The following is a 21,109-nucleotide window of genomic DNA, read 5'->3' as shown; positions in this document are numbered from 1 at the left end:
CCAGAGACAGAACCAAGCAATCCTTGGATTGAAAGTCCCAGCAGCCCTAACTAGCGTCACCAATATGCGAAGCACTGAGGTCCAGCAGCATCTAAAGGGCCCCATCATACCCACCCCTGGTTGCATTTCGAGGGAGCTCAAGACCCATTTCTGAAAAGCTTCACTATTATATGATCCCCAGAACTATAGCCTCAGTATGAATCTCATAGACATAAGACAACCCACAGGGTGGCAGAAGCACTGATGTCAAATTGGTTAGCCAAAAGATATCCCACCTAGACGTGGCGAGAAAAGAGAAAGGAAGTGTATAAAAATAAAACTTGTTTTATTGAAAACAGGTCACTACACTAAAGAGTTTTGAAAAGGTGTTATTTTCAGCTCCCCCCAGACCCTTCTACTTTGGGAGGAGTCGAAGCCCTAATGCTGATACAAGGAGCAACCAGTTTGGCTCCAGAATGGCCACTGGACCCTTCATGCCATCAAGTGTGGCTGCTTTGCTCATGTAGGAAGCTTACAACAGAGCTGAAGATCTTCACCCCAGTACTCTGGGGATTGGCAAAGAACAGGAGGCCCAATGTTCCTGGACTGCAGATCCCATAAACAGCAGAGTTCTTGTTGAGGGACGATGAGCACTGCCATTTAACCAATACCAATAGTGGCTTGCATGGAGAAGGAGGGAGGAATTTGGCCTGGGTTTGAGCCTGAACTTTGAAAAGAGCGATTTAAGACACAGGGATCTATCTGCAAAATAGGTTGAATGCCTTGGAAGGCTTATTTAAAAGTCAGAGTAAAACCTAGAGCAGATTCACCACCCCACTCAAAGGGACTGAGTCCTAACTACATCCTGAGAGTCACATTTTGCTCGCCCTGATGCTGCTATATTTGTAGGAATTTTATGCTGGTTGCAACATTTTTTTTAGAATATTTTTTGTCCCAAAATGATCTCTAGAGAGTGTTAGCACCAATGTTTAAACAGGAAGTGACATCCATTCACTTCTTATTGTTTACAAGCATCTCTCCTGGAACTAAAATGACACAGCAAACCCTTAAAACGTGGTGAAAATGCCCTAGATGGCCTTTAGGCTGTGTTGTTGTTTTGGAGAGAGCAGGTGCAGTGGAGGTACAGACCTATCTTTCTCCTGGGGGAGCTAATGTAGCCTCTACCCTTCCACCTGATCTATGAACCTGTGTGCAGCACACACTTCCTTCCCCTCTCTTTAGATAGATAGATAGATAGATAGATAGATAGATAGATAGATAGATAGAGATGAATGGATGGATGGATGGATGGATGGATGGATAGATAGATAGATAGATAGATAGATAGATAGATAGATAGATAGATAGATAGATGATAGATGGATGGATAGATAGATAGGGATAGATGGATGGATGGATGGATGGAGACAGATAGATAGATAGATAGATAGATAGATAGAGATATAGATAGGGATATAGATAGGGATAGATAGATAGATAGATAGATAGATAGATAGATAGATAGATAGATAGATAGATAGATAGATAGATGGATAGATAAATGGATGGATGGGTAGGTAGATAGATAGATAGATAGATAGATAGATAGATAGATAGATAGATAGACAGACAGACAGACAGACAGACAGGGATGGATGGATGGATGGATGGATAGAGATATAGGTCAGTGGTTCTCAACCTGTGGGTCCCCAGGTGTTTTGGCCTCCAACTCCCAGAAATCCCAGTCAGTTTACCAGTAGTTGGGATTTCTGGGAGTTGAAGGCCAAAACATCTGGGGACCCACAGGTTGAGAACCACTGATATAGGGGATGAGAGCTGTGGGGAAAAAAGAAACTAAGAGACATGACACTTAAGGAACAGTGGTTTCATCTTTCCAATCCCTGATACGACCATATGACTCTCTGTTTGGTTAAGTCTCTGAAATGCCTTGCTGGTAGTGGCATGAAGGGTCCACTGGCTATTTTGGAGCTGTTCTGGCCATTCTCTTAGGCCTGATAAAGAGGAACCACCCGCTCTATGGCTCTCCTGCAGATGGGGCAATTGCGGTTGGGCAAAGCCTGGAAGCAGTCAAAACAACAGCAGACGTGGCCGCAGGGCAGGAGCACACACTCCCGGCGGTTTGTAAGGCAGATGACACAGGGGTTTTCGGGCGGCTCCGCATTCTGGTCTATGTTACCTTGGCGCCTGAGGTCTTCAAATTCTCGCTGCTGAGCCTCTTGCTCCTGCCTGTATCGGCGGAGGCGGTAGAAACGCCTGAGGGCATGAAGGATGGCGGCGACGGCTACCAACCCACAGATCACAGTAGCCCACTTCCAGAAGTTGCTGACCGACTTCACGTCAGCCAGCAACGTTTGCCAGTCACCAAGACACAAGAAGTAGTCATTGCCATCGGTGGCTGGCTGCAGGTGGAGGGACCCGTCTGGATGAAGTGTCAGTTGACCAATGCCAGTGAGGCTGCTACCCACCAAGAGCATCTCCTCCGTCTCCAGGAATCCCTTGGGCTTTTCTCCACTCAGGTAGTGGCCCAACAGGTCCGTGAAGCCTGGGGAGGTCTGCTGGAAGCGCTCATACACGGTCTCCAGGGGAAGGCTGACAGCATCAAGGGGTGATTCCACACTCACTTGCCCCCCAAATTCCTTGCCGCCGGGGGATGCCAAGACAAAAGGGACCGTGTGGACCTGCTCCAGCACCACCCGCTCACTATCCGTCCTGCATGAAGAACAAAGCACTGGAAATAGGGTAGCCAGGCTGAACACAAGAGATTAGCACCTGTCTCTTTAATGATTGGGTAAAAGGTAAAGGTTTCCCCTGACATTAAGTCAAGTCATGTCTACTTTGGGGGGTGGTGCTCATCTCCATTTCTAAGCCTAAGAGCTGGCGTTGTCTGTAGATGCCTCCAAGGTCATGTGGCTGGCATGACTGCATGGAGCACCGTTACCTTCACGCAGAAGTGGTACCTATTGATCTACTCACGTTTGCATGTTTTCGAGCTGCTAGGTTGGCAGAAGCTGGGGCTAACAGCGGGAGTACAATATGAATAGGTTCCTGAGTTAATATGTACAGCAAAATAGCCCAGTGGGCTGCGGATTTATGTTCAACTCGACACAAGAACATATGGCGTTGAAACTCTTCCAAACACAAATAATATATTGTCGAAGGCTTTCATGGCCGGGATCACTAGGTTGTTGTAGGTTTTTCCGGGCTATATGGCCATGTTCTGGAGGCAATTTTTCTCCTGACGTTTCGCCTGCATCTATGGCAAGCATCCTCAGAGGTGGTGAGGTCTGTTAGAAGTAGGAAAAATGGGTTTATATATCTGTGGAATGACCAGGGTAATGTTTCAGCTGATCACCTTGATTTGCGTTCAATGGCCTGGAAGCGCCTGGGGGGAATCTCTTGTTGAGAGTGAATTGATGTGCCTGATTGTTTCCTCTCTGTTGTTTTGCGGTTGTAATTTTTGAGTTTTTTAATACTGGTAGCCAGATTTTGTTCATCTTCATGGTTTTTTCCTTTCTGTTGAAATTGTCCACATGCTTGTGGATTTCAATGGCTTCTCTGTGTAGTCTGACATGGTGGTTGTGAGAGTGGTCCAGCACTTCTGTGTTCTCAAATAATATGCTGTGTCCAGGTTGGTTCATCAGGTGCTCTGCTATGGCTGATTTCTCTGGTTGGAGTATCTCAACAAGAAATTCCCCCCAGGCGCTTCCAGGCCATTGAATGCAAATCAAGTTGATCAGCTGAAACATTACCCTGGTCACTCCACAGATATATAAACCCATTTTTCCTACTTCCAACAGACCTCACTACCTCTGAGGATGCTTGCCATAGATGCAGGCAAAACGTCAGGAGAAAAATTGCCTCCAGAACATGGTCATATAGCCCGGAAAAACCTACAACAACCCACAAATAATATAGTTTCGTGAATGCTATGGTTTTGAACTGTATAATAAGTTTCACCAGTCACATTATTGGCTGGACTGATTTATCTTCCTTTTTGTGTGCAAGTAGGCTATTTTGTTGTACGTGCTAACAGCAGGAGCTCACCTCACTCCTTGGATTGAAACCACCAACCTTTCGGTCAGCAAGTTCAGCAACTCAGCTCTTTAACCCACTGTATCAGTAGGAGGCCCTGATAGGGTAGAAGACTGCATTTCAACAGGTGTTGCTCATCATGCAGCCAGGTAACCAGAAACCCATAGATTTTTTTAAAACTATACAACTTCTTTGAAAAATAGAACTAAATATATAGGGGTCAAGTATCATATGGTTAAACAAATGGTTCATCAGAATGTAGTGAAATTGCAATACTGTCCCACTGAGTCTAATGTAGCAGATATTTTGACAAAATCCTTGCCAACTGCTAAACATGAGAAATTAAGAGAACAAATGAATGTTGGACTTAAGAGTTAAGATGTTGAAGTAATGCAGATTATATGTATGTATTAAAGTTATAGAATCACATTTAAAAAGAGGGGGCATTGTCAAGATGTATTGAGTTATGTATGTGTTTTAAATGTGCTTCTATGTATTGCAAATATGGATGCCACTGTGAATGGAAAATACTGTGCAGAAATGTTTAGAGTTGAGGCTGTGATTATGTGAACTTGGGAAAGTAAGATAAGATTTGTTCTGGTGAGAATCTGAAGGGAGTTGCCAGCTTCAAGCAAGAGAAGATAAACAGATGTGAAGAAGTGTATTGTCTTTCGGTTTTGACTAGCTCTTTCCCTGTATGTCGCTCGCTGGAGAAAGATATGTTTGCTGTGTGTGCTTAGTAAAACTTAGTTTTCTTTTGTAACTCAAAGCTTGCAGAGTCCTTATTTGCAAATCAGTGTCTGTTTGATCTAGCATTCCTTCCACTGGGTATCGTCAATCTCTGACACTCTTGATATCACTGGGATACAATTATCTGGAGATATTCTTGTGAGAAATATTAAAAATTAACGAGGTATTTTTAATTACAAAAATGTGAGTTAAGCACTGAAAGGGTTAAATGGATGCAATGACTCAGCAAAAGCTGCAGTTCAATATAAAAAAGTGTGTCTGTAGCTTAGTAGCCTCAGTCTGTGAGAGGTCTCAGTGGGAGAAGGGCCTCAGTGTGAGAGAGGCGTCAGTCTGAGACAGACCTCAGTGTGAGAAAGGCCTCAATGTGAGTAGGCCTTTGTATGAGGAAGGCCTGGTGTGAGAAGCTTCGGTGAGAGAAGTCCCAGGTTGAAGGCCATCATGTGTGTAGCTCCAATGTGAAGGCCGCTGTGTGTGAAGGCTACTGTGTAAGTTCAGTGTGAGAAGAGGCTCTGTGAGAGAGAAGCTGTTTATGTGCATGAAAAAGAAACCCAGCGTGGAAGCAAAGAAGAAAGTGTAAAGAATTCTGTGTTATGGAAACCTTGTTCTTGTAAACAATGCAACCATATTATTTTGCTACAAAGAAAAGACTCCTATGGAAGAGATAACACTGGTCTGTTTTTGTTCTTTTTATGACTTTGGGCTACTGATGCTGGGTCACACAGCTGCTAAGTTACTTTTCTAAGATCTACAGAGACACTCGCTGGAACACCTCAGCAAGCGAGTCCAAAAGTGGCAGGCTCAAACCCAGAACCTCAGTCAACGGCTGATACCAAATGAGAGATTCCCTCCTGGGTACACAGAAGACGGGGCAATTTGGAAGGCGTTGAACAGACTGTGCTCTGGGACCACGAGATGCAGAGCCAATCTTAAGAAATGGGGCTACAAAGTGGAATCCATGACATGGGAGTGTGGAGAAGAGCAAACCACTGACCACCTGCTGCAATGCAACCTGAGCCCTTCTACATGCACAATGGAGGTCTTTCTTACGGCAACACCAGAGGCACTCCAAGTGGCCAGATACTGGTCAAAGGACATTTAATCAACTACCAAGCTTGCAAACTTCGTGTTTTGTCTGTCTGTCTGTCTGTCTGTCTGTCTGTCTGTTTGTTTGTTTGTTAAAAAATGCAATGCAACTGTTTGGTCTGCTCCTGACATGATAAATAAATAATACTCTGCTAATAATTCATGGGGAGGGTCTTTTGTTAATAAGCCCACTCACCCAACAATTCCGGCCTGTCCCTATCCTCCTTCTATATATAAAGAAACCCATGGCATCCCTTGTTCAGAAGATATCTCAAGCTCTGTTTTGGGCTGTGCTTTCCACCATAGTCTTCCCAACACTTGGAAGGATCCCCATTGGCAGCTTCATGTCAAAACATGGCAGCAAAAGCTTAAGGAACTACTAAGATCATGACTCGACTCTGACTTTTCCCATCCTGACAAATGCTTACCAGCTCCGGGCCAAACTGTTCCAGATCAGGCGATGCTCCTTCAGCATCAGTCTCTCGATCACCCCTTGCAATTCTCTGTGATATGGACTGGTCAGAGGGGCCTCAGCAGGCTGTACTACTCCTAAAGGCAGAGACAGTGCGATTGGAGGGAAGGACTCAAAACAGGTAAGAGGCAGTGCGATGTTGCTGGAGGGGTGTTGGGCTGGAATTTTGCAGAACTGGGTAAAGTGAGCTGGGTCTCTGTCACTAGGGAGGTGGCTTCTGGAGTCCTTTTGATCCTCATGTCCAAATGGGAATAGCTCCCCATTGGCATGAAAGACTCAATTGGTATTAGTGACCTTGACAGGGACATTTTGCATTAGCTATGCAATTTCGGGTTGAGAAAAGACATGGGTCTTTGTTGATGAAGGGTCTGAATGCATCTACACTGTAGAATTAATGCAGTTTGACACCACTTTAACTGCCATGTCTCAGTGCTATGGAATTGTGGGAGCCCCTCAGAATTATTTGGCAGAGTATGCTACCAACAAAACCTTGTAAATCTACAATTCCCATGATTCCATAGCATTGAGCCATGGCTGCTAAAGCGATATCACACTGTATTAATTCTGCAAATTAGATGTGCCCTTTGTTGCAGGATCTCTGCTGAGTGACTAACAAGAAAGAGAAAAACCAAAATGTAATACTTAGAATTCAAGTTTCAAATTCTAAGAAAATGTCATTTCAAGTGTGCACTGATTTTATTGATTTTATTGGGGAGAGCTTCTTTTATATATATATAAAACTGTAATGTTCGTTTGTGGGACGCACATAACTCAAAAACGACTGGATGAAATGACACCAAATTTGGCTACAAGACACCTACTAACCCAAGGAGTGACCATCAGTCAAAAAAATCAGCAAAAAACAGTGAAAAGAACTTTAAAATCCAAAAAAGGTAGAAGCTGACACAGCTATGTCCCCCTCCTGCGCAAGGACACAGCAAGCACGAGAGGCACCACCAACCATCCTCCCTCTTCCAGCCAGAACTGGAGCTATGGTGGGTCCAGCGAGTGGAAGAGCCTCATCCGCCATCAGGGAAGGAGGGAAGGAAGCAGAGAAGGAAAGAAGGAGGGAAAAAGGAAGAGAAGCAAAGAAGGAAAGAGAGAAGGAAGGATGGAAGCAAAGAGCGAAGGAAAGAAGGAAAGAAAGTGGTAGAGAAAGAAGAAAGGAGAGAAGGAAAGAAGAAGATAAAAAAGGAAGGGAAGGAAAGAAGGAAAAAGAGAAGCATGGAAGCAAAGAGCGAAGGAAAGAAGGAAAGAAAGAGGTAGAGAAGGAAGAAAGGAGAGAAGGAGAGAAAAAGGAAGAGAAGCAAAGAAGGAAAGAGAGAAGGATGGAAGCAAAGAGCAAAGGAAAGAAGGAATGAAAGAGCTAGAGAAGGAAGAAAGGAGAGAAGAAAAGGAGAGAAAAAGGAAGAGCAGCAAAAAAGGAAAAAGAGAAGGATGGAAACAAAGAGCGAAGAAGGAAAGAAAGTGGTAGAGAAGGAAGAAAGGAAAGAAGGAAAGAAGGAGAGAGAAAGGAAGGGAAGCAAAGAAGGAAAAAGAGAAGGATGGAAGCAAAGAGCGAAGGAAAGAAGGAAAGAAAGTGGTAGAGAAGGAAGAAAGGAGAGAAGAAAAGGAGAGAAAAAGGAAGAGCAGCAAAAAAGGAAAAAGAGAAGCATGGAAGCAAAGAGCGAAGGAAAGAAAGTGGTAGAGAAGGAAGAAAGGAGAGAAGGAAAGAAGGAGAGAAAAAGGAAGAGAAGCAAAGAAAAAAGAAGGAAGGATGGAAGCAAAGAGTGAAGGAAAGAAGAAAAGAAAGAGGTAGAGAAGGAAGAAAGGAGAGAAAGGGGAAGGGAAAGAAAAAGGGGGAAGGAAGGGAAGAAGAAAAGGAAGGAAGGAGAAAAGGAAAGGAAAAAAGGAAGAGGGAGGGAAGTAAGGAGAAAAAGAAAGGAGAGAAAGAGGGAGGGAAGGTTGGCCACAGCAACATGTGACAGGTACAGCTAATCTGTTTATACAAGCCTGGACTTCATTTTGAAACCTAAGACTAGTACTGAGATAATTTTGATTTCATATACAACTTGAATGGTGTCTTGTAATTGGCTGCAAATCTGGGAGGTGAAGTCCAAAGCATCTGGAAGGCCAAACACATCCGACCCCTGGACTAGACTGGATTTTAATACTTTGGAATCAAAGCAAAGACACGAGAGGGAGAAAGAGAGACATTGAGAGAGGCATTACTGCCTCTCCAGGACCAGGCTAGTTATAAAGTAGATATGTGACTTCCAACAGATAAGCTTCCGTAAATCTATCCCTCTGGTCGCCGTGAGGCAATTGCTGCTCACCACAGGTAACCAAGTCATTCCTTATTTATAAACATGCAAAGAAGTAGATACCTGCCATTGCTGCTGGCAGAATTCTCACAAAGACGTTTGGTGAGGAATTGTGTTTTGAAAGCAATGGAGGGAAGGGGGAGATCAAGGTGCTGAGAATGGGTCTGGTCTTCAAACCAGCACAAACCATCTTGAGCCTCTTACCTTCAATGACGACGTAGTCCAGGCAGCCGCTATCTGTGGCAGAGAGGAGGCTGGGAAGATTGGCATTGACCTGAAGCTTTGGAGCCTCCTAATTACACAGAAAGGGAAACAGGAGAGGCAGAGTAAGAGCCATCTGAGAAATCAGGTGAGCTGTGAAGTCCTGAGTTCAAATTTCCCCTTAGCCCAAAGTGCTCTACAGTATCCTTTGTCAGTTGTCCTTCTGGATTAAGGAAAATGCTCATCTAGTTGAATATTCTGTTTCCTGAAACAGCCTGTAAATTGCCTCTGGGAAGGTTACAAGCTGTGCTCAGATGCAAAGGCAGCAGCAGCCCTCCTTGATCTGATTCTGTCCTGACTTGAACAGTAAATTATAAAGGATGCTGGGAGTTGTAATCCTGTGGGTAGGTGGATAGGTAGGTAGGTAGAATGATATAGATAGATTTCGTATCAAAAGCACTGCATAAATTAGTACTGATACAAATAGAAGGAACACAGGGTTGTTGTAGGTTTTTTCGGGCTATATGGCCATGTTCTAGAGGCATTCTCTCCTGACGTTTCGCCTGCATCTATGGCTAGCATCCTCAGAGGGAGTGAGGTGACCCAGTGATTCCGGCCATGAAAGCCTTCGACAATACATTGAACATCTCTAGAAGGAACACAAGCAGTTAAATATCTTTTGACCAAAAATGGGCAACAGCAACCACACTGTCTGTAGCCTCAAACAATTCTTCCTCTGTACATGAGGCAGGACATTGTGGACAAGCACATAGGTGCAGAATTGTTTGTTCTGCTCCACAGTCTCACAAGGTGGAGGATTCTTTTAGGTAGTGCCATTTTGCCATGTTGTCTTTTGATTTGCCCATTCTGCTTCTGAGTCTGTTCAAGGACTTCCAAGTTGATCATTCTTGGTTTGCCCCTGAGGGGGTGGGAGGGCACCCAATTAGGATTTTCTGGTTTATTTATTTTATTTATTCATTTAGAACTTTTATATACCGGTCTTTTCACCTCCAACGAGGGACTCCTCACAACAGAGGATTCATACACAATAGTTTAAAACATCACATCCCATAATACACTAATATAAAAACACATTAAAATACAATCATATAATTACATAAGGCCAAGTCGTCAGAATGAAATCACAATTCATCGCCATCCATCCATGTGGTCAGGAGTTATTGACTCACTCATCAAATGCCAAATTCCAGAGCCAAGTTTTCACCAGCTTTCTAAAGGTCAGGAGAAAAGGGGCAGTTCCAATCTCCAATGGGAGAGAGTTCCAGAGCCGAGGGGCCACCATCGAGAAGGCCCTGTCCCTCGTCCCCACCAGACGCGATTGCGAGGGTGGTGGGACCGAGAGCAGGGCCCCTCCAGAAGATCTTAACAACCTTGATGGTTCATAGGGGAGAATCCATTCGGACAGGTAAACTGGGCCGGAGTCGTTTAGGGATTAGCTGCCCAGAGGGATACTCTTGCTGTTGCTGGGGGAACATTAAGAAGAGTGGTGGTTCTCATGAAGCTTTTACTTGATTTGAGCCTACCGGGAGGAGGCTAATAGCCATGCAATGGTTGGCTTTCACTGTGTTTCTTATTTCTCTCACAGTTAGAAGCAACTTTCCATCGCACATCGGGGGCGGGGGGGGGGGGGGGAGGCAGTACCAGCTAGCTTGTACAGTTTATCAACAGTTGTAAGTTTGAGGCACTCTGGGATTATTCTGCATGTTTCTTTCAGTACTGCGTTCACCCGCTTTGCGTGGGCAGACTTGTGCCAAACAGAAGCTGAGTAAGACAAAGCCAGGGTTGGTGTTCTTACGATATTAATTTTGGGTTTGCACCATAGTAAGTTTCCACAGGATGTTATTGCGTGTTATTGTGCTTGATGTTCATACAGTATTTTCTAAATGTTAGTATTCGATCTACTACTACTACTACTACTACTACTACTACTTTTTTTTGACTTGTCAGGAACAACTTGAGAAACTGCAAGTCACTTCTGGTGTGAGAGAATTGGCCGTCTGCAAGGACGTTGCCCAGGGGACGCCTGGATGATTTGATGTTTTTATCATCCTTGTGGGAGGCTTCTCTCATGTCCCTGCATGTGGAGCTGGAGATGATAGAGGGAGCTCATCCGCCTCTCCCTGGATTTGAACCTGCAACCTGTCGGTTTTCAGTCCTGCCGGCACAGGGGTTTAACCCACTGCGCCACTGAGGGCTCCGCTACTACTACTACTACTACTACTACTACTACTAAACTTTATTTATATACCGCTCTATCTCCCCTAGGAGACTCAGGGCAGTTTCCAAATAGCAAAACATCAACATACAGAATATGCAAAACATAAGCATAGAATTATCAAAACAACACAAATACATTAAAAAACCAATCCCACCCTAATATTTTTTTTGTTTTGTTGTGTCAGGAGCAACCGCTCCTGTTGTGAGAGAATTGGCTGTCTGCAAGGATATTGCCCAGGGGACGCCTGGATGATTTTTGATGTTTTATCATCCTTGTGGGAGGCTTCTCTCATGTCCCCGCACGAGGAGCTGGAGCTAATAGAGGGAGCTCATCCGCCTCTCCTCGGATTCGAACCTGCAACCTGTCCGTCTTCAGTCCTGCCGACACAGTGCTTTAACCCACTGTGCCACCTAAGATGACACCAAGATATTTAAGATGGAAACAATGTTATATATATCTCTCTATATCTATATCTCTCTATATAAATGTATGTGTGTGTGTATAATTTTAATCAAAAAATCACCTATCAAAGGTCTAGGTTGACTTATCCATAGGTAATTGTAAGTACTCTACTTTAATTCTTATCCAAAATGAACATATCTGTGAATTGAATTTATTGAGAAACCCTTTTCTCTATCCCAAAATCTAGTAGTGATGAATGTGTGTGTAGCAATGAGGAAGCCTTTGTAAACTGCCTATGGCTCCTGATTTCAGAGACATGCAGAACAACAAACCAGGTTTAGTCATCAGGACATGTCTCAAAGTAAAGGAGAGAGGACTATGTTGGGGTTCAGCCACCGTGTGAACCTGACCCTGATTCTTTGATTGTATTTCCTGATGCATCTGAACAGGGTACTGAACATGTAGTTTTCCCTGGTGGTTTGGAAACTGTTGATTCTGAGGGCAGTGGCTGGGAAAGTGAAACTAAACATCCTGATGAGGATGTTTCAGAATCAAGCGGTGATAACTCTCCAGAGGAGTTAACACCTGCCTTTTTTTAATGAGGATAGAAGAAGGCAGATTTGGGAAAACAGGAGTGAATCACAGAGTCTGCGAAGGTCAAGTAGATTAAAGGAAAAGGAGGCTTCCAAGCCTGGAGGCGTGTCCCGAAACAGTTTCTTTAGTTTAAAGTGTCTTCCCCTGGGCCTGTCTGGTTAGATCAAGCATTGTTTAGACTGAGGCATTACCTTGGCTGAGTTCCCATTTCCCATGGCCTGCATTCCCAGAAGCTTCTAGTTTCCAAGTACGGTTAGTGAGATACTAACAGGTTCCAGGTTTTTATAGTGTTGCTTTTGGAATTTTGATCTAGTTCAGAGATATTCCTGACTGCTGAATTTTACTGTGGCTTTTTGACTTTGCATTTTCCTCTATTTTGTAACCATTTTTTCATCAATAAAAAAAGAATTGTTTTTCCCATAGTCAAGTGTGGTGGATTTAATCTTATGGTCTCGTTTCCTGATATGGGCTGCAACAGATTATTTCCACAAAGTAGGTGCCATTACAGTAAACACCTTGCTCCAAATAACCGCAGAACGGACTTTCCAGATAAGGGACACTCAATCTGCACCAGATAGACATTCCCCTAAGCTCAAGAGCATAAGAGAGGTAAGTGTACAAAACTATACCTGGATTTTGGCCACCACCTTGGCCTTCTTCCTGTGCAGATAGTAGAAGAGACCCGAGAAGGCTAGGCTTGACCCCAAACATACCAGCTCTCCTGCGGTGAAGGGCAAAGAATCCATCGAGCTTCTTCGCTATGGCTGCAAAAGGGGGAAAGCAAGAGAAAGATGGCGTTGGATCAAAACTCAATGCAAGAAGTCCAGCTAGAGCACCCCATCTCTTTGGAAGATGGTTAGAAGAAAGCAACTCTCTAAACTTGGAGGGCCTAAGTTTGCCCATGCCTGCTCTAAACCATTGCAGACCCACCTTTACATCCTAGTTCCGTCTAATGTTCAATTGCAACCTACTCTCTTGTAATCATTAGTCTTAGTCTTATGATCCGAGGCATCAATGAACAAACTTGCATCCTTCTCTCTGTGATATTTAAAGAATACAGTTGTGTTATCTCTTTGTCTGTAGGGAGAATTCAAGTCTGATTTGCTCACAGAACCATTCCTCTCCATCACTAATTTGGTATATAATAGATTATTATTATTATTATTATTATTATTATTATTATTTGTTTAAAAACACATAAAGACAAATAGTATTGGGTTGCTGTGAGTTTTCCAGCCTGTCTGGCCATGTTCCACCGATATATAAACCTCACTTACCTAGTTTCCAACAAAACATCAGGAGAGAATGCTTCTGTGGTGCCCAGAATTGTGTCCAATTCTGGGCACCAAAATTCAAGAGAGATATTGACAAGCTGGAATGTGTCCAGAGGAGGGCGACTAAAATGATCAAGGGTCTGGAGACCAAGCCCTATGAGGAGCGGCTTAAGGAGCTGGGCATGTTTAGCCTGAAGAAGAGAAGGCTGAGAGGAGATATGATAGCCATGTATAAATATGTGAGAGGAAGCCACAGGGAGGAGGGAGCAAGCTTGTTTTCTGCTTCCTTGGAGACTAGGACGCGGAACAATGGCTTCAAACTACAAGAAAGGAGATTCCATCTGAAACAGAGGAAGAACTTCCTGACTGTGAGAGCCGTTCAGCAGTGGAACTCTCTGCCCCGAAGTGTGGTGGAGGCTCCTTCTTTGGAAGCTTTTAAACAGGGGCTGGAAAGCCAGCCATCTGTCAGGGGTACTTTGAATGCAACATTTCTGCTTCTTGGCAGGGGGTTGGACTGGATGGCCCATGAGGTCTCTTCCAACTCTTTGATTCTATGATTCTATGTGAGAGCCGTTCATCAGTGGAACTCTCTGCCCCGGAGTGTGGTGGAGGCTCCTTCTTTGAAAGCTTTTAAACAGGGGCTGGAAAGCCAGCCATCTGTCAGGGGTGCTTTGAATGCAACATTTCTGCTTCTTGGCAGGGGGCTGGACTGGATGGCCCATGAGGTCTCTTCCAACTCTTTGATTCTATGATTCTAACATGGCCAGACAGCCCGGAAAACTCACAGCAACCCAGTGATTCCGGTCATGAAAGCCTTTGACAACACAGCAAATAGTATTATTCACACACACACACACACACACACAAAGGGAAAAGTAGAAAGCTGGAGTGGGTTGTGGAGCTCTAGTTAGTAAATCAGAGCTATATAAATATCTGTTGTATCACCAAAGAAGAGAAAGGGGATTGTGGAGACAAAAAAAATATGTTTGTTATAGTTATTGCGTCCATATCTTTCACATTAATATTATTATATACATCCTCTAAATTTTTAAAAGTTCCAAATGCCCTCTATAACAAAGCAGATGCATTCTCTTGTCATCCAATGTCAAGATTTGATGTCATATCTTCCCATATCCGGCACTCTTCCATTACCAAATTTTAATTGGTTTTCTTCCTAACAGTTTTATCAAACAGATTGCACTGGTGACTCACCAAATTACAAGCCCCAGGGTCCCATGAAATAGTATCATGGCAGTTAAATAATACTACTATGTGTCTGTAAGGTGAATGGGCAGCACAGATTCAAACCTTCCCCTGAATTATTCTCTCAGCTTGAACAACCTCACAGGGGTGTTGTAGGAATGAAATGGGGAAGAGAAGAGCCAACGCATGAATGCCACCTTGAGCTCATCTGAGGAAAAACAGGATATACATGTGACCAACATACAAATAAATAAACAGGTCGTTGTAGGTTTTTTGGGGCTATATGGCCATGTTCTAGAGGCATTTTCTCCTGACGTTTTGCCTGCATCTACGGCAAGCATCCTCTGAGGTAGTGAGGTCTGTTGGAACTAGGAAAATTGGGTTTATATATCTGTGGAATGATCAGGGTGGGACAAAGAACTCTTGTCTGTTGGAGCTAGGTGTGAATGTTTCAACTGACCACAGATATATAAACTCAATTTTCATAGTTCCAACAGACCTCACTACCTCTGAGGATGCTTGCCATAGATGCAGGCGAAACATCAGGAGAGAATGCCTCTAGAACATGGCCATATTGCCCGAAAAAACCTACAACCCAGTGATTCCGGCCATGAAAGCCTTCGACAATACAAAGAAACAGGTGTTATTATCCATTCTTCCTTCCTGTATGCCTCTGATCTTATATCCTGGTGTGAACACACTTTCAAATCACTTGTTTATGGCAACTCCATGAAGGTCTTAATTTATGTTTATGCTCACATTATAGATATAGCCAAAAAGTAATTTATACAATACTCGAGTATATAAAGCAGACATTGCATTTTCTTTGTGGCTATTTCAGGCATGGGCAAACTTTGGCCATCCAGGTGTTTTGGGTTTCAACTCCCACAATTCCTAACATACTATGTTGGAGTTGAAGTCCAAAACACGTGGAAGGCCGAAGTTTGCCCATGCCTGTACTATTTCTTTCTTTCCTTCCTCCCTTTCTCTCATACATTTTCTCCCACTCTATTTTCTTCCATCCTTCCTTCCCTTCCCGTCTTCCCTTGCGTTCCCTAATACACATCCTTTTTTTTCTTTCTTTCCTTTCTCTTCCTTCCTTACTTTCCCATTCTTTCCCATTCTTCCCTCCAACTCTTCTTTCTTCCCTTCCTTTCTCTTCATTCCCTATCATCATACCTTTTTCCCTTTTATTTCTTTATGGTGTACTTTTATGGTTTTAATCTGAATTGTTTTTAATATTGATTATGTTTAATGCTGTTTTAATATTTGTTATATTTTAAGTTGTATTGCAATGTTTTTAATTGTGAGCCGCTTTGAGTCTCCGGATGGAGAGAAAAAGCAGGAAATAAATGAACATTAATAATAATAATGTATTGTCGAAGGCTTTCATGGCCGGAATCACTCGGTTCTTGTGGGTTTTTTCGGGCTATATGGCCATGTTCTAGAGGCATTTCTCCTGACGTTTCGCCTGCATCTATGGCAAGCATCCTCAGAGGTCTGTTGGAATTAGGACAGATGGGTTTATATATCTGTGGAATGGCTGGGGTGGGGCAAGGAGCTCTTTCCTGCTGCCAGAGGTTCCCAGAAGACATCACGGCTCTGTTTCACCATTGCCTCACCACCAGTTACTTTCAGTGGGACAATGAATTCTACGAACAGAAAGATGGAGTAGCTATGGGGAGCCCTCTCAGCCCAGTCATAGCTAACTTCTACATGGAACACTTTGAAGAACAAGCCCTGGAGACAGCAACCAAAAAGCCCACGATATGGTTCAGATATGTGGATGACACCTTCACCATTTGGAGCCATGGAGATGAAGAACTCAACAGGTTCCTGGACCATCTTAACAGCATCCACCCAAACATCCAGTTCACCATGGAAAAAGAAAATGAAGGAAGACTGCCTTTTCTAGATGTCCTAGTCATCCGCAAACCAGATCAAAAATTGGGTCACACCGTCTACAGAAAACCCACACACACAGATAGATATCTACATAAAAACTCCAACCATCACCCAAGTCAAAAAAGAAGCACCATCAAAGCCTTGGCAGACAGTGCAAAAAGAATCTGCGAACCCCACCTCCTCCAAGATGAACTGAACCACCTCAACTGGGCTCTCCAGGCCAATGGATACTCCACCTCAGACATCAGAAGAGCTGCAAGACCAAGAACAAGCCACAAAAGTCAAGATGAAGATCCACCCAGAGGAAAAGTGTTCCTGCCATACATCAAGGGAACCACTGACCGCATAGGGAAGCTGATGAGGAAACACAACATACAAACAATCTACAAACCCACCAAGAAAATCCAACAAATGCTACGTTCAGCAAAGGACAAGAGGGATCCTCTCACCTCTGCAGGAGTCTACCGTATACCATGCAGCTGTGGACAAGTCTACATAGGGACCACCAAACGCAGTGCCCAGACACGCATCAAGGAACATGAAAGGCACTGCAGACTACTTCAACCAGAGAAGTCAGCCATAGCAGAGCACCTGATGAACCAGCCTGGACACAGCATATTATTTGAAAACACAGAAATGCTGGACCACACCAACAACCACCATGTCAGACTACACAGAGAAGCCATTGAAATCCACAAGCATGTGGACAATTTCAACAGAAAGGAAGAGACCATGAAAATGAACAAAATCTGGCTCCCAGTATTAAAAAACTCTAAAATTATAACAGCTAAACAACAGAGAGGAAGAAACCAGGCACAGATTAACACCTCCCAGCAACAGGTTTTCCCAGGTTCAAGCAGGCCTTCAAATGCTAATGAAGGTGATTAGCCAAACATCCACACCTAATTGCAGCAGGAAAGAGCTCCTTGCCCCACCCCAGCCATTCCACAGATATATAAACCCATCTGTCCTAATTCCAACAGACCTCTGAGGATGCCTGCCATAGATGCAGGCGAAACGTCAGGAGAAATGCCTCTAGAACATGGCCATATAGCCCGAAAAAAACCCACAAGAACTGAATAATAATAATAATAATAACCCCCCCTTTTTTTTTCTTCCCCCATCCCTTCTCCCTTCCTTTCTTTCCTTTTCTCCTTCCTTCCTTCATATTCCTTCCCTTTCCTCCCCATCTTACGTTTAATCTTTGTTTTGTATATTTTAATACATATTTTGTGCAAATATGTCTTAATATATATGGAGTCCCCGGTGGCACAGTGGGTTAAAGCACTGAACTGCTGAGCTTGTTGATCGAAAGGTCGCAGGTTCGATTCCGGGGAGCGGTGTGAGCTTCCGCTGTCAGCCCTAGCTTCTGCCAACCTAGCAGTTTGAAAACATGCAAATGTGAGTAAATCAATAGGTACCGCTCCGGCAGGAAGGTAACGGCGCTCCATGCAGCCATGCTGGCCACATGACCTTGGAGGTGTCTACGGACAATGCTGGTTCTTCGGCTTAGAAATGGAGATGAGCACCACACCCCAGAGTCAGACATGACTGGACTTATTGTCAGGGGACTACCTTTACCTTTACCTATGTCTTAATATGTATATTTTAACCAATGTTTTTAGACAAATGTGTGTTTTAGCAATGTTGTAAACCGCCTCGAGACGTGAGGAGAGGTAGGTAAGAAATAATAATTCTCCCCTTTCCTTCCTCTTTTTTCTTTCTTCTCCTTCCCTCCCTTCCTCTTTCTCTTCTTTTTCTCTTTCTTCCTTCCCTCGTTTTCCCTCATACACATCCTTTTCTCTCCTTTTTTCCTCTTCCTTCTATTCTTACTTTCCCCTTCTTTTTCTTTCTTCCCTCCATCCCTTCATCCTTTCTTTCTTCCTCTCCTCCCCTCATATCTTCTTCCTTTTCCTTTCTTTATTCCCTCCTTTTTCATTCATACCCATCCATCCCTCCTTTCTTTCATTTTCCCATTTTGTTCTTCTTCTTTCCTCCTTTCCCTTCCTTTCCTTCTCCCCTTTATTGTTGTTGTTTGTACCCCACTTTATCTCCCCCAAAGGAAACTCAAAGCAGCGGAACATAAAAGCATCAGCATAAAATTGAAAACATACCAATAGGCAAATATGAAAACAGAATTAAATATAACAAGCATTTTAAAAATTCCCAGTTCGAACATATTCAGAGTTCAAAACTACAGAAACCCTTTTTCTTCCTCTTTTGTCTTCCTTCTTTCCCTCCCTTCCTGTCTTTCTCTCCTTTTTCTCTTTCTTCTTTTCCCAGTGACATCACAGAGGGACACTTCACCTAGCAACTGCCAATCATTCACATCCAACTAACTTTGATCCTTATTTCAAACCCTTTCTTTCTTCTTCTTTCTGTTGGGGTTCATCCTGAGTTTGAACTTGAACCTGATTCTCTGTTTGTTCCTCCTGATGCTAATGAAAACATATTTACTGATGCTAATGGAAATGTACCTCTTGATGCCAATGCTCCTGAAATTAGTGAGGAAGGAACTTCTGTAGATTTGGAAAATGAAAGTACCAGTGTTCATGAGAATGTTTCAGAGGGAAGCCTTGACCTTTTCCTCCCTTCTGCACCTGGTAACTTTAATGACAACAGAAGGGGGCAGATCTGGCAAGATAAAAGTAAATCACTCAGCTTGCGAAGGTCGTCTCGAATTAAAGAATTAAAAACATTGGCTTCAAAGCAGAAGGGTGGTTCACGGAACCAATTCTTGGGCTTTAATTGCCTTCTGCCGGGCGGACTTTCTCAGTTCAGGCATTGTTTCAGAATTGATGAAGACCTTGGCAGTTCTCCCGGTTTCCCTGGCCATGGTATTGAAAGATTTCTAGGATATCAAGTACGGTTAGTGGATTGCTAACAGGTTCCAGTATTTCAGTGTGGCTTTGGGTTTTGCTTTGTCCATTTAAATTCATGTGTGCTGATTTTGCTGTGGCTTTTGACTTGCATTTTTCCTTTATTTTGTAATCATTTTTCTTCAATAAAAAAGGATTGTTTTTCACAGTCAAGTGTGGTGGATAGTTATCTTAGGGCCTCGTTCCCTGCTCTGGATTGCAACACTTTCTTTCTTTCCCTTCCCTTCCCTTCCCTTCCTGTCTTTCTCTTCTCTTTCTTTCTTTCTTTCTTTCTTTCTTCCTTTCCTAGTGACATCACAGAGGGACACTTCACCTAGCAGCTGCCAATCATCCACATCCAACTAACTTTGATGCTTTTGAGCCTGAAAAAAATCACAGAGGGACACTTCACCTAGCAGCTGCCAATCATTCATATCCAACTAACTTTGATGCTTTTGAGCCTGAAAAAAATCACAGAGGGACACTTCACCTAGCAGCTGCCAATCATTCATATCCAACTAACTTTGATGCTTTTGAGCCTGAAAAAAATCAGAGGGACACTTCACCTAGCAACTGCCAATCATTCATATCCAACTAACTTTGATGCTTTTGAGCCTGAAAAAAATCACAGAGGGACACTTCACCTAGCAGCTGCCAATCATTCATATCCAACTAACTTTGATGCTTTTGAGCCTGAAAAAAATCACAGAGGGACACTTCACCTAGCAGCTGCCAATCATTCATATCCAACTAACTTTGATGCTTTTGAGCCTGAAAAAAATCACAGAGGGACACTTCACCTAGCAACTGCCAATCATTCATATCCAACTAACTTTGATGCTTTTGAGCCTGAAAAAAATCACAGAGGGACACTTCACCTAGCAGCTGCCAATCATTCATATCCAACTAACTTTGATGCTTTTGAGCCTGAAAAAAATCACAGAGGGACACTTCACCTAGCAGCTGCCAATCATTCATATCCAACTAACTTTGATGCTTTTGAGCCTGAAAAAAATCACAGAGGGACACTTCACCTAGCAACTGCCAATCATCCACATCCAACTAACTTTGATGCTTTTGAGCCTGAAAAAAATCACAGAGGGACACTTCACCTAGCAGCTGCCAATCATTCATATCCAACTAACTTTGATGCTTTTGAGCCTGAAAAAAATCACAGAGGGACACTTCACCTAGCAGCTGCCAATCATTCATATCCAACTAACTTTGATGCTTTTGAGCCTGAAAAAAATCACAGAGGGACACTTCACCTAGCAGCTGCCAATCATTCATATCCAACTAACTTTGATGCTTTTGAGCCTGAAAAAAATCACAGAGGGACACTTCACCTAGCAACTGCCAATCATCCACATCCAACTAACTTTGATCCTTTTGGGGCCTGAAAAAAGTGAGCTTTTACAAAGTTGGACCATGACATGAAGTTGGATCATGAATGGTTTGGCCCAAATCCATCAAGGCATGGAGGAGCTTTTGGGGGACAACCCAACCAACATACACACATGCTTTGACTTTTATTAATGTGGGAATTGTAATAATTGTGTGACTGAAACAAAAGTTTGATGCATCAAAGTATCAGAACACTCTGCCCATGCTCAGGGGCACTCTTGCCTAGACTAACTCCCAGGATTCAAGGTAAATCCATTAGAAACATTAATGGCCACTGACTTACCTCTGACGCCGAGAAACAACTTCCCATATCCTCGCTTCTCTCCTTCTCTGGCGGAACCAAAGTTTTGTGGTCTCAGCCCGGCGGAAACGCCAGCGTGCACACTCCG

The 21,109-nt window shown here is 43.4% G+C and overlaps 1 protein-coding gene across 1 annotated transcript; it reads right to left on the bottom strand.

Annotated features, from left to right (window-relative positions):
* Window positions 1–308: 308 nt before the first annotated feature.
* LOC132770446 (mitochondrial ubiquitin ligase activator of nfkb 1-A-like) lies at window positions 309–21,098 on the bottom strand. The gene is made up of 5 exons (XM_060767388.2): window positions 21,004–21,098; window positions 12,706–12,840; window positions 8,845–8,932; window positions 6,294–6,414; window positions 309–2,709 (listed from the first exon to the last, which is right to left on the bottom strand). The coding sequence occupies exons 2-5, from the start codon at window positions 12,820–12,822 to the stop codon at window positions 1,986–1,988; spliced, it is 1,050 nt and encodes a 349-aa protein (XP_060623371.2). The 5' UTR covers window positions 12,823–12,840; window positions 21,004–21,098; the 3' UTR covers window positions 309–1,985.
* Between the last annotated feature and the right edge of the window lie 11 nt (window positions 21,099–21,109).

The sequence above is a fragment of the Anolis sagrei genome, chromosome 3, assembly GCF_037176765.1.
Source record: "Anolis sagrei isolate rAnoSag1 chromosome 3, rAnoSag1.mat, whole genome shotgun sequence".
Classification (NCBI taxonomy): Eukaryota; Metazoa; Chordata; class Lepidosauria; order Squamata; family Dactyloidae; genus Anolis; species Anolis sagrei.
The sequence above is the reverse complement of the archived record's forward strand: the minus strand, read 5'-3'. Positions and strand labels throughout refer to the sequence as shown.

Bases quoted from the DNA above. Each gene is read 5' to 3' on its own strand.
- LOC132770446 (XM_060767388.2), bottom strand. From the start codon at position 12,822: ATGGATTCTTTGCCCTTCACCGCAGGAGAGCTGGTATGTTTGGGGTCA. The intron at 6,415-8,844 runs GTAAGAGGCTCA...CTCTGCCTTTAG, and splicing joins GGACTACGTCGTCATTGAAG to GAGTAGTACAGCCTGCTGAG. The intron at 2,710-6,293 runs GTAAGCATTTGT...TTCTTCATGCAG, and splicing joins AACAGTTTGGCCCGGAGCTG to GACGGATAGTGAGCGGGTGG.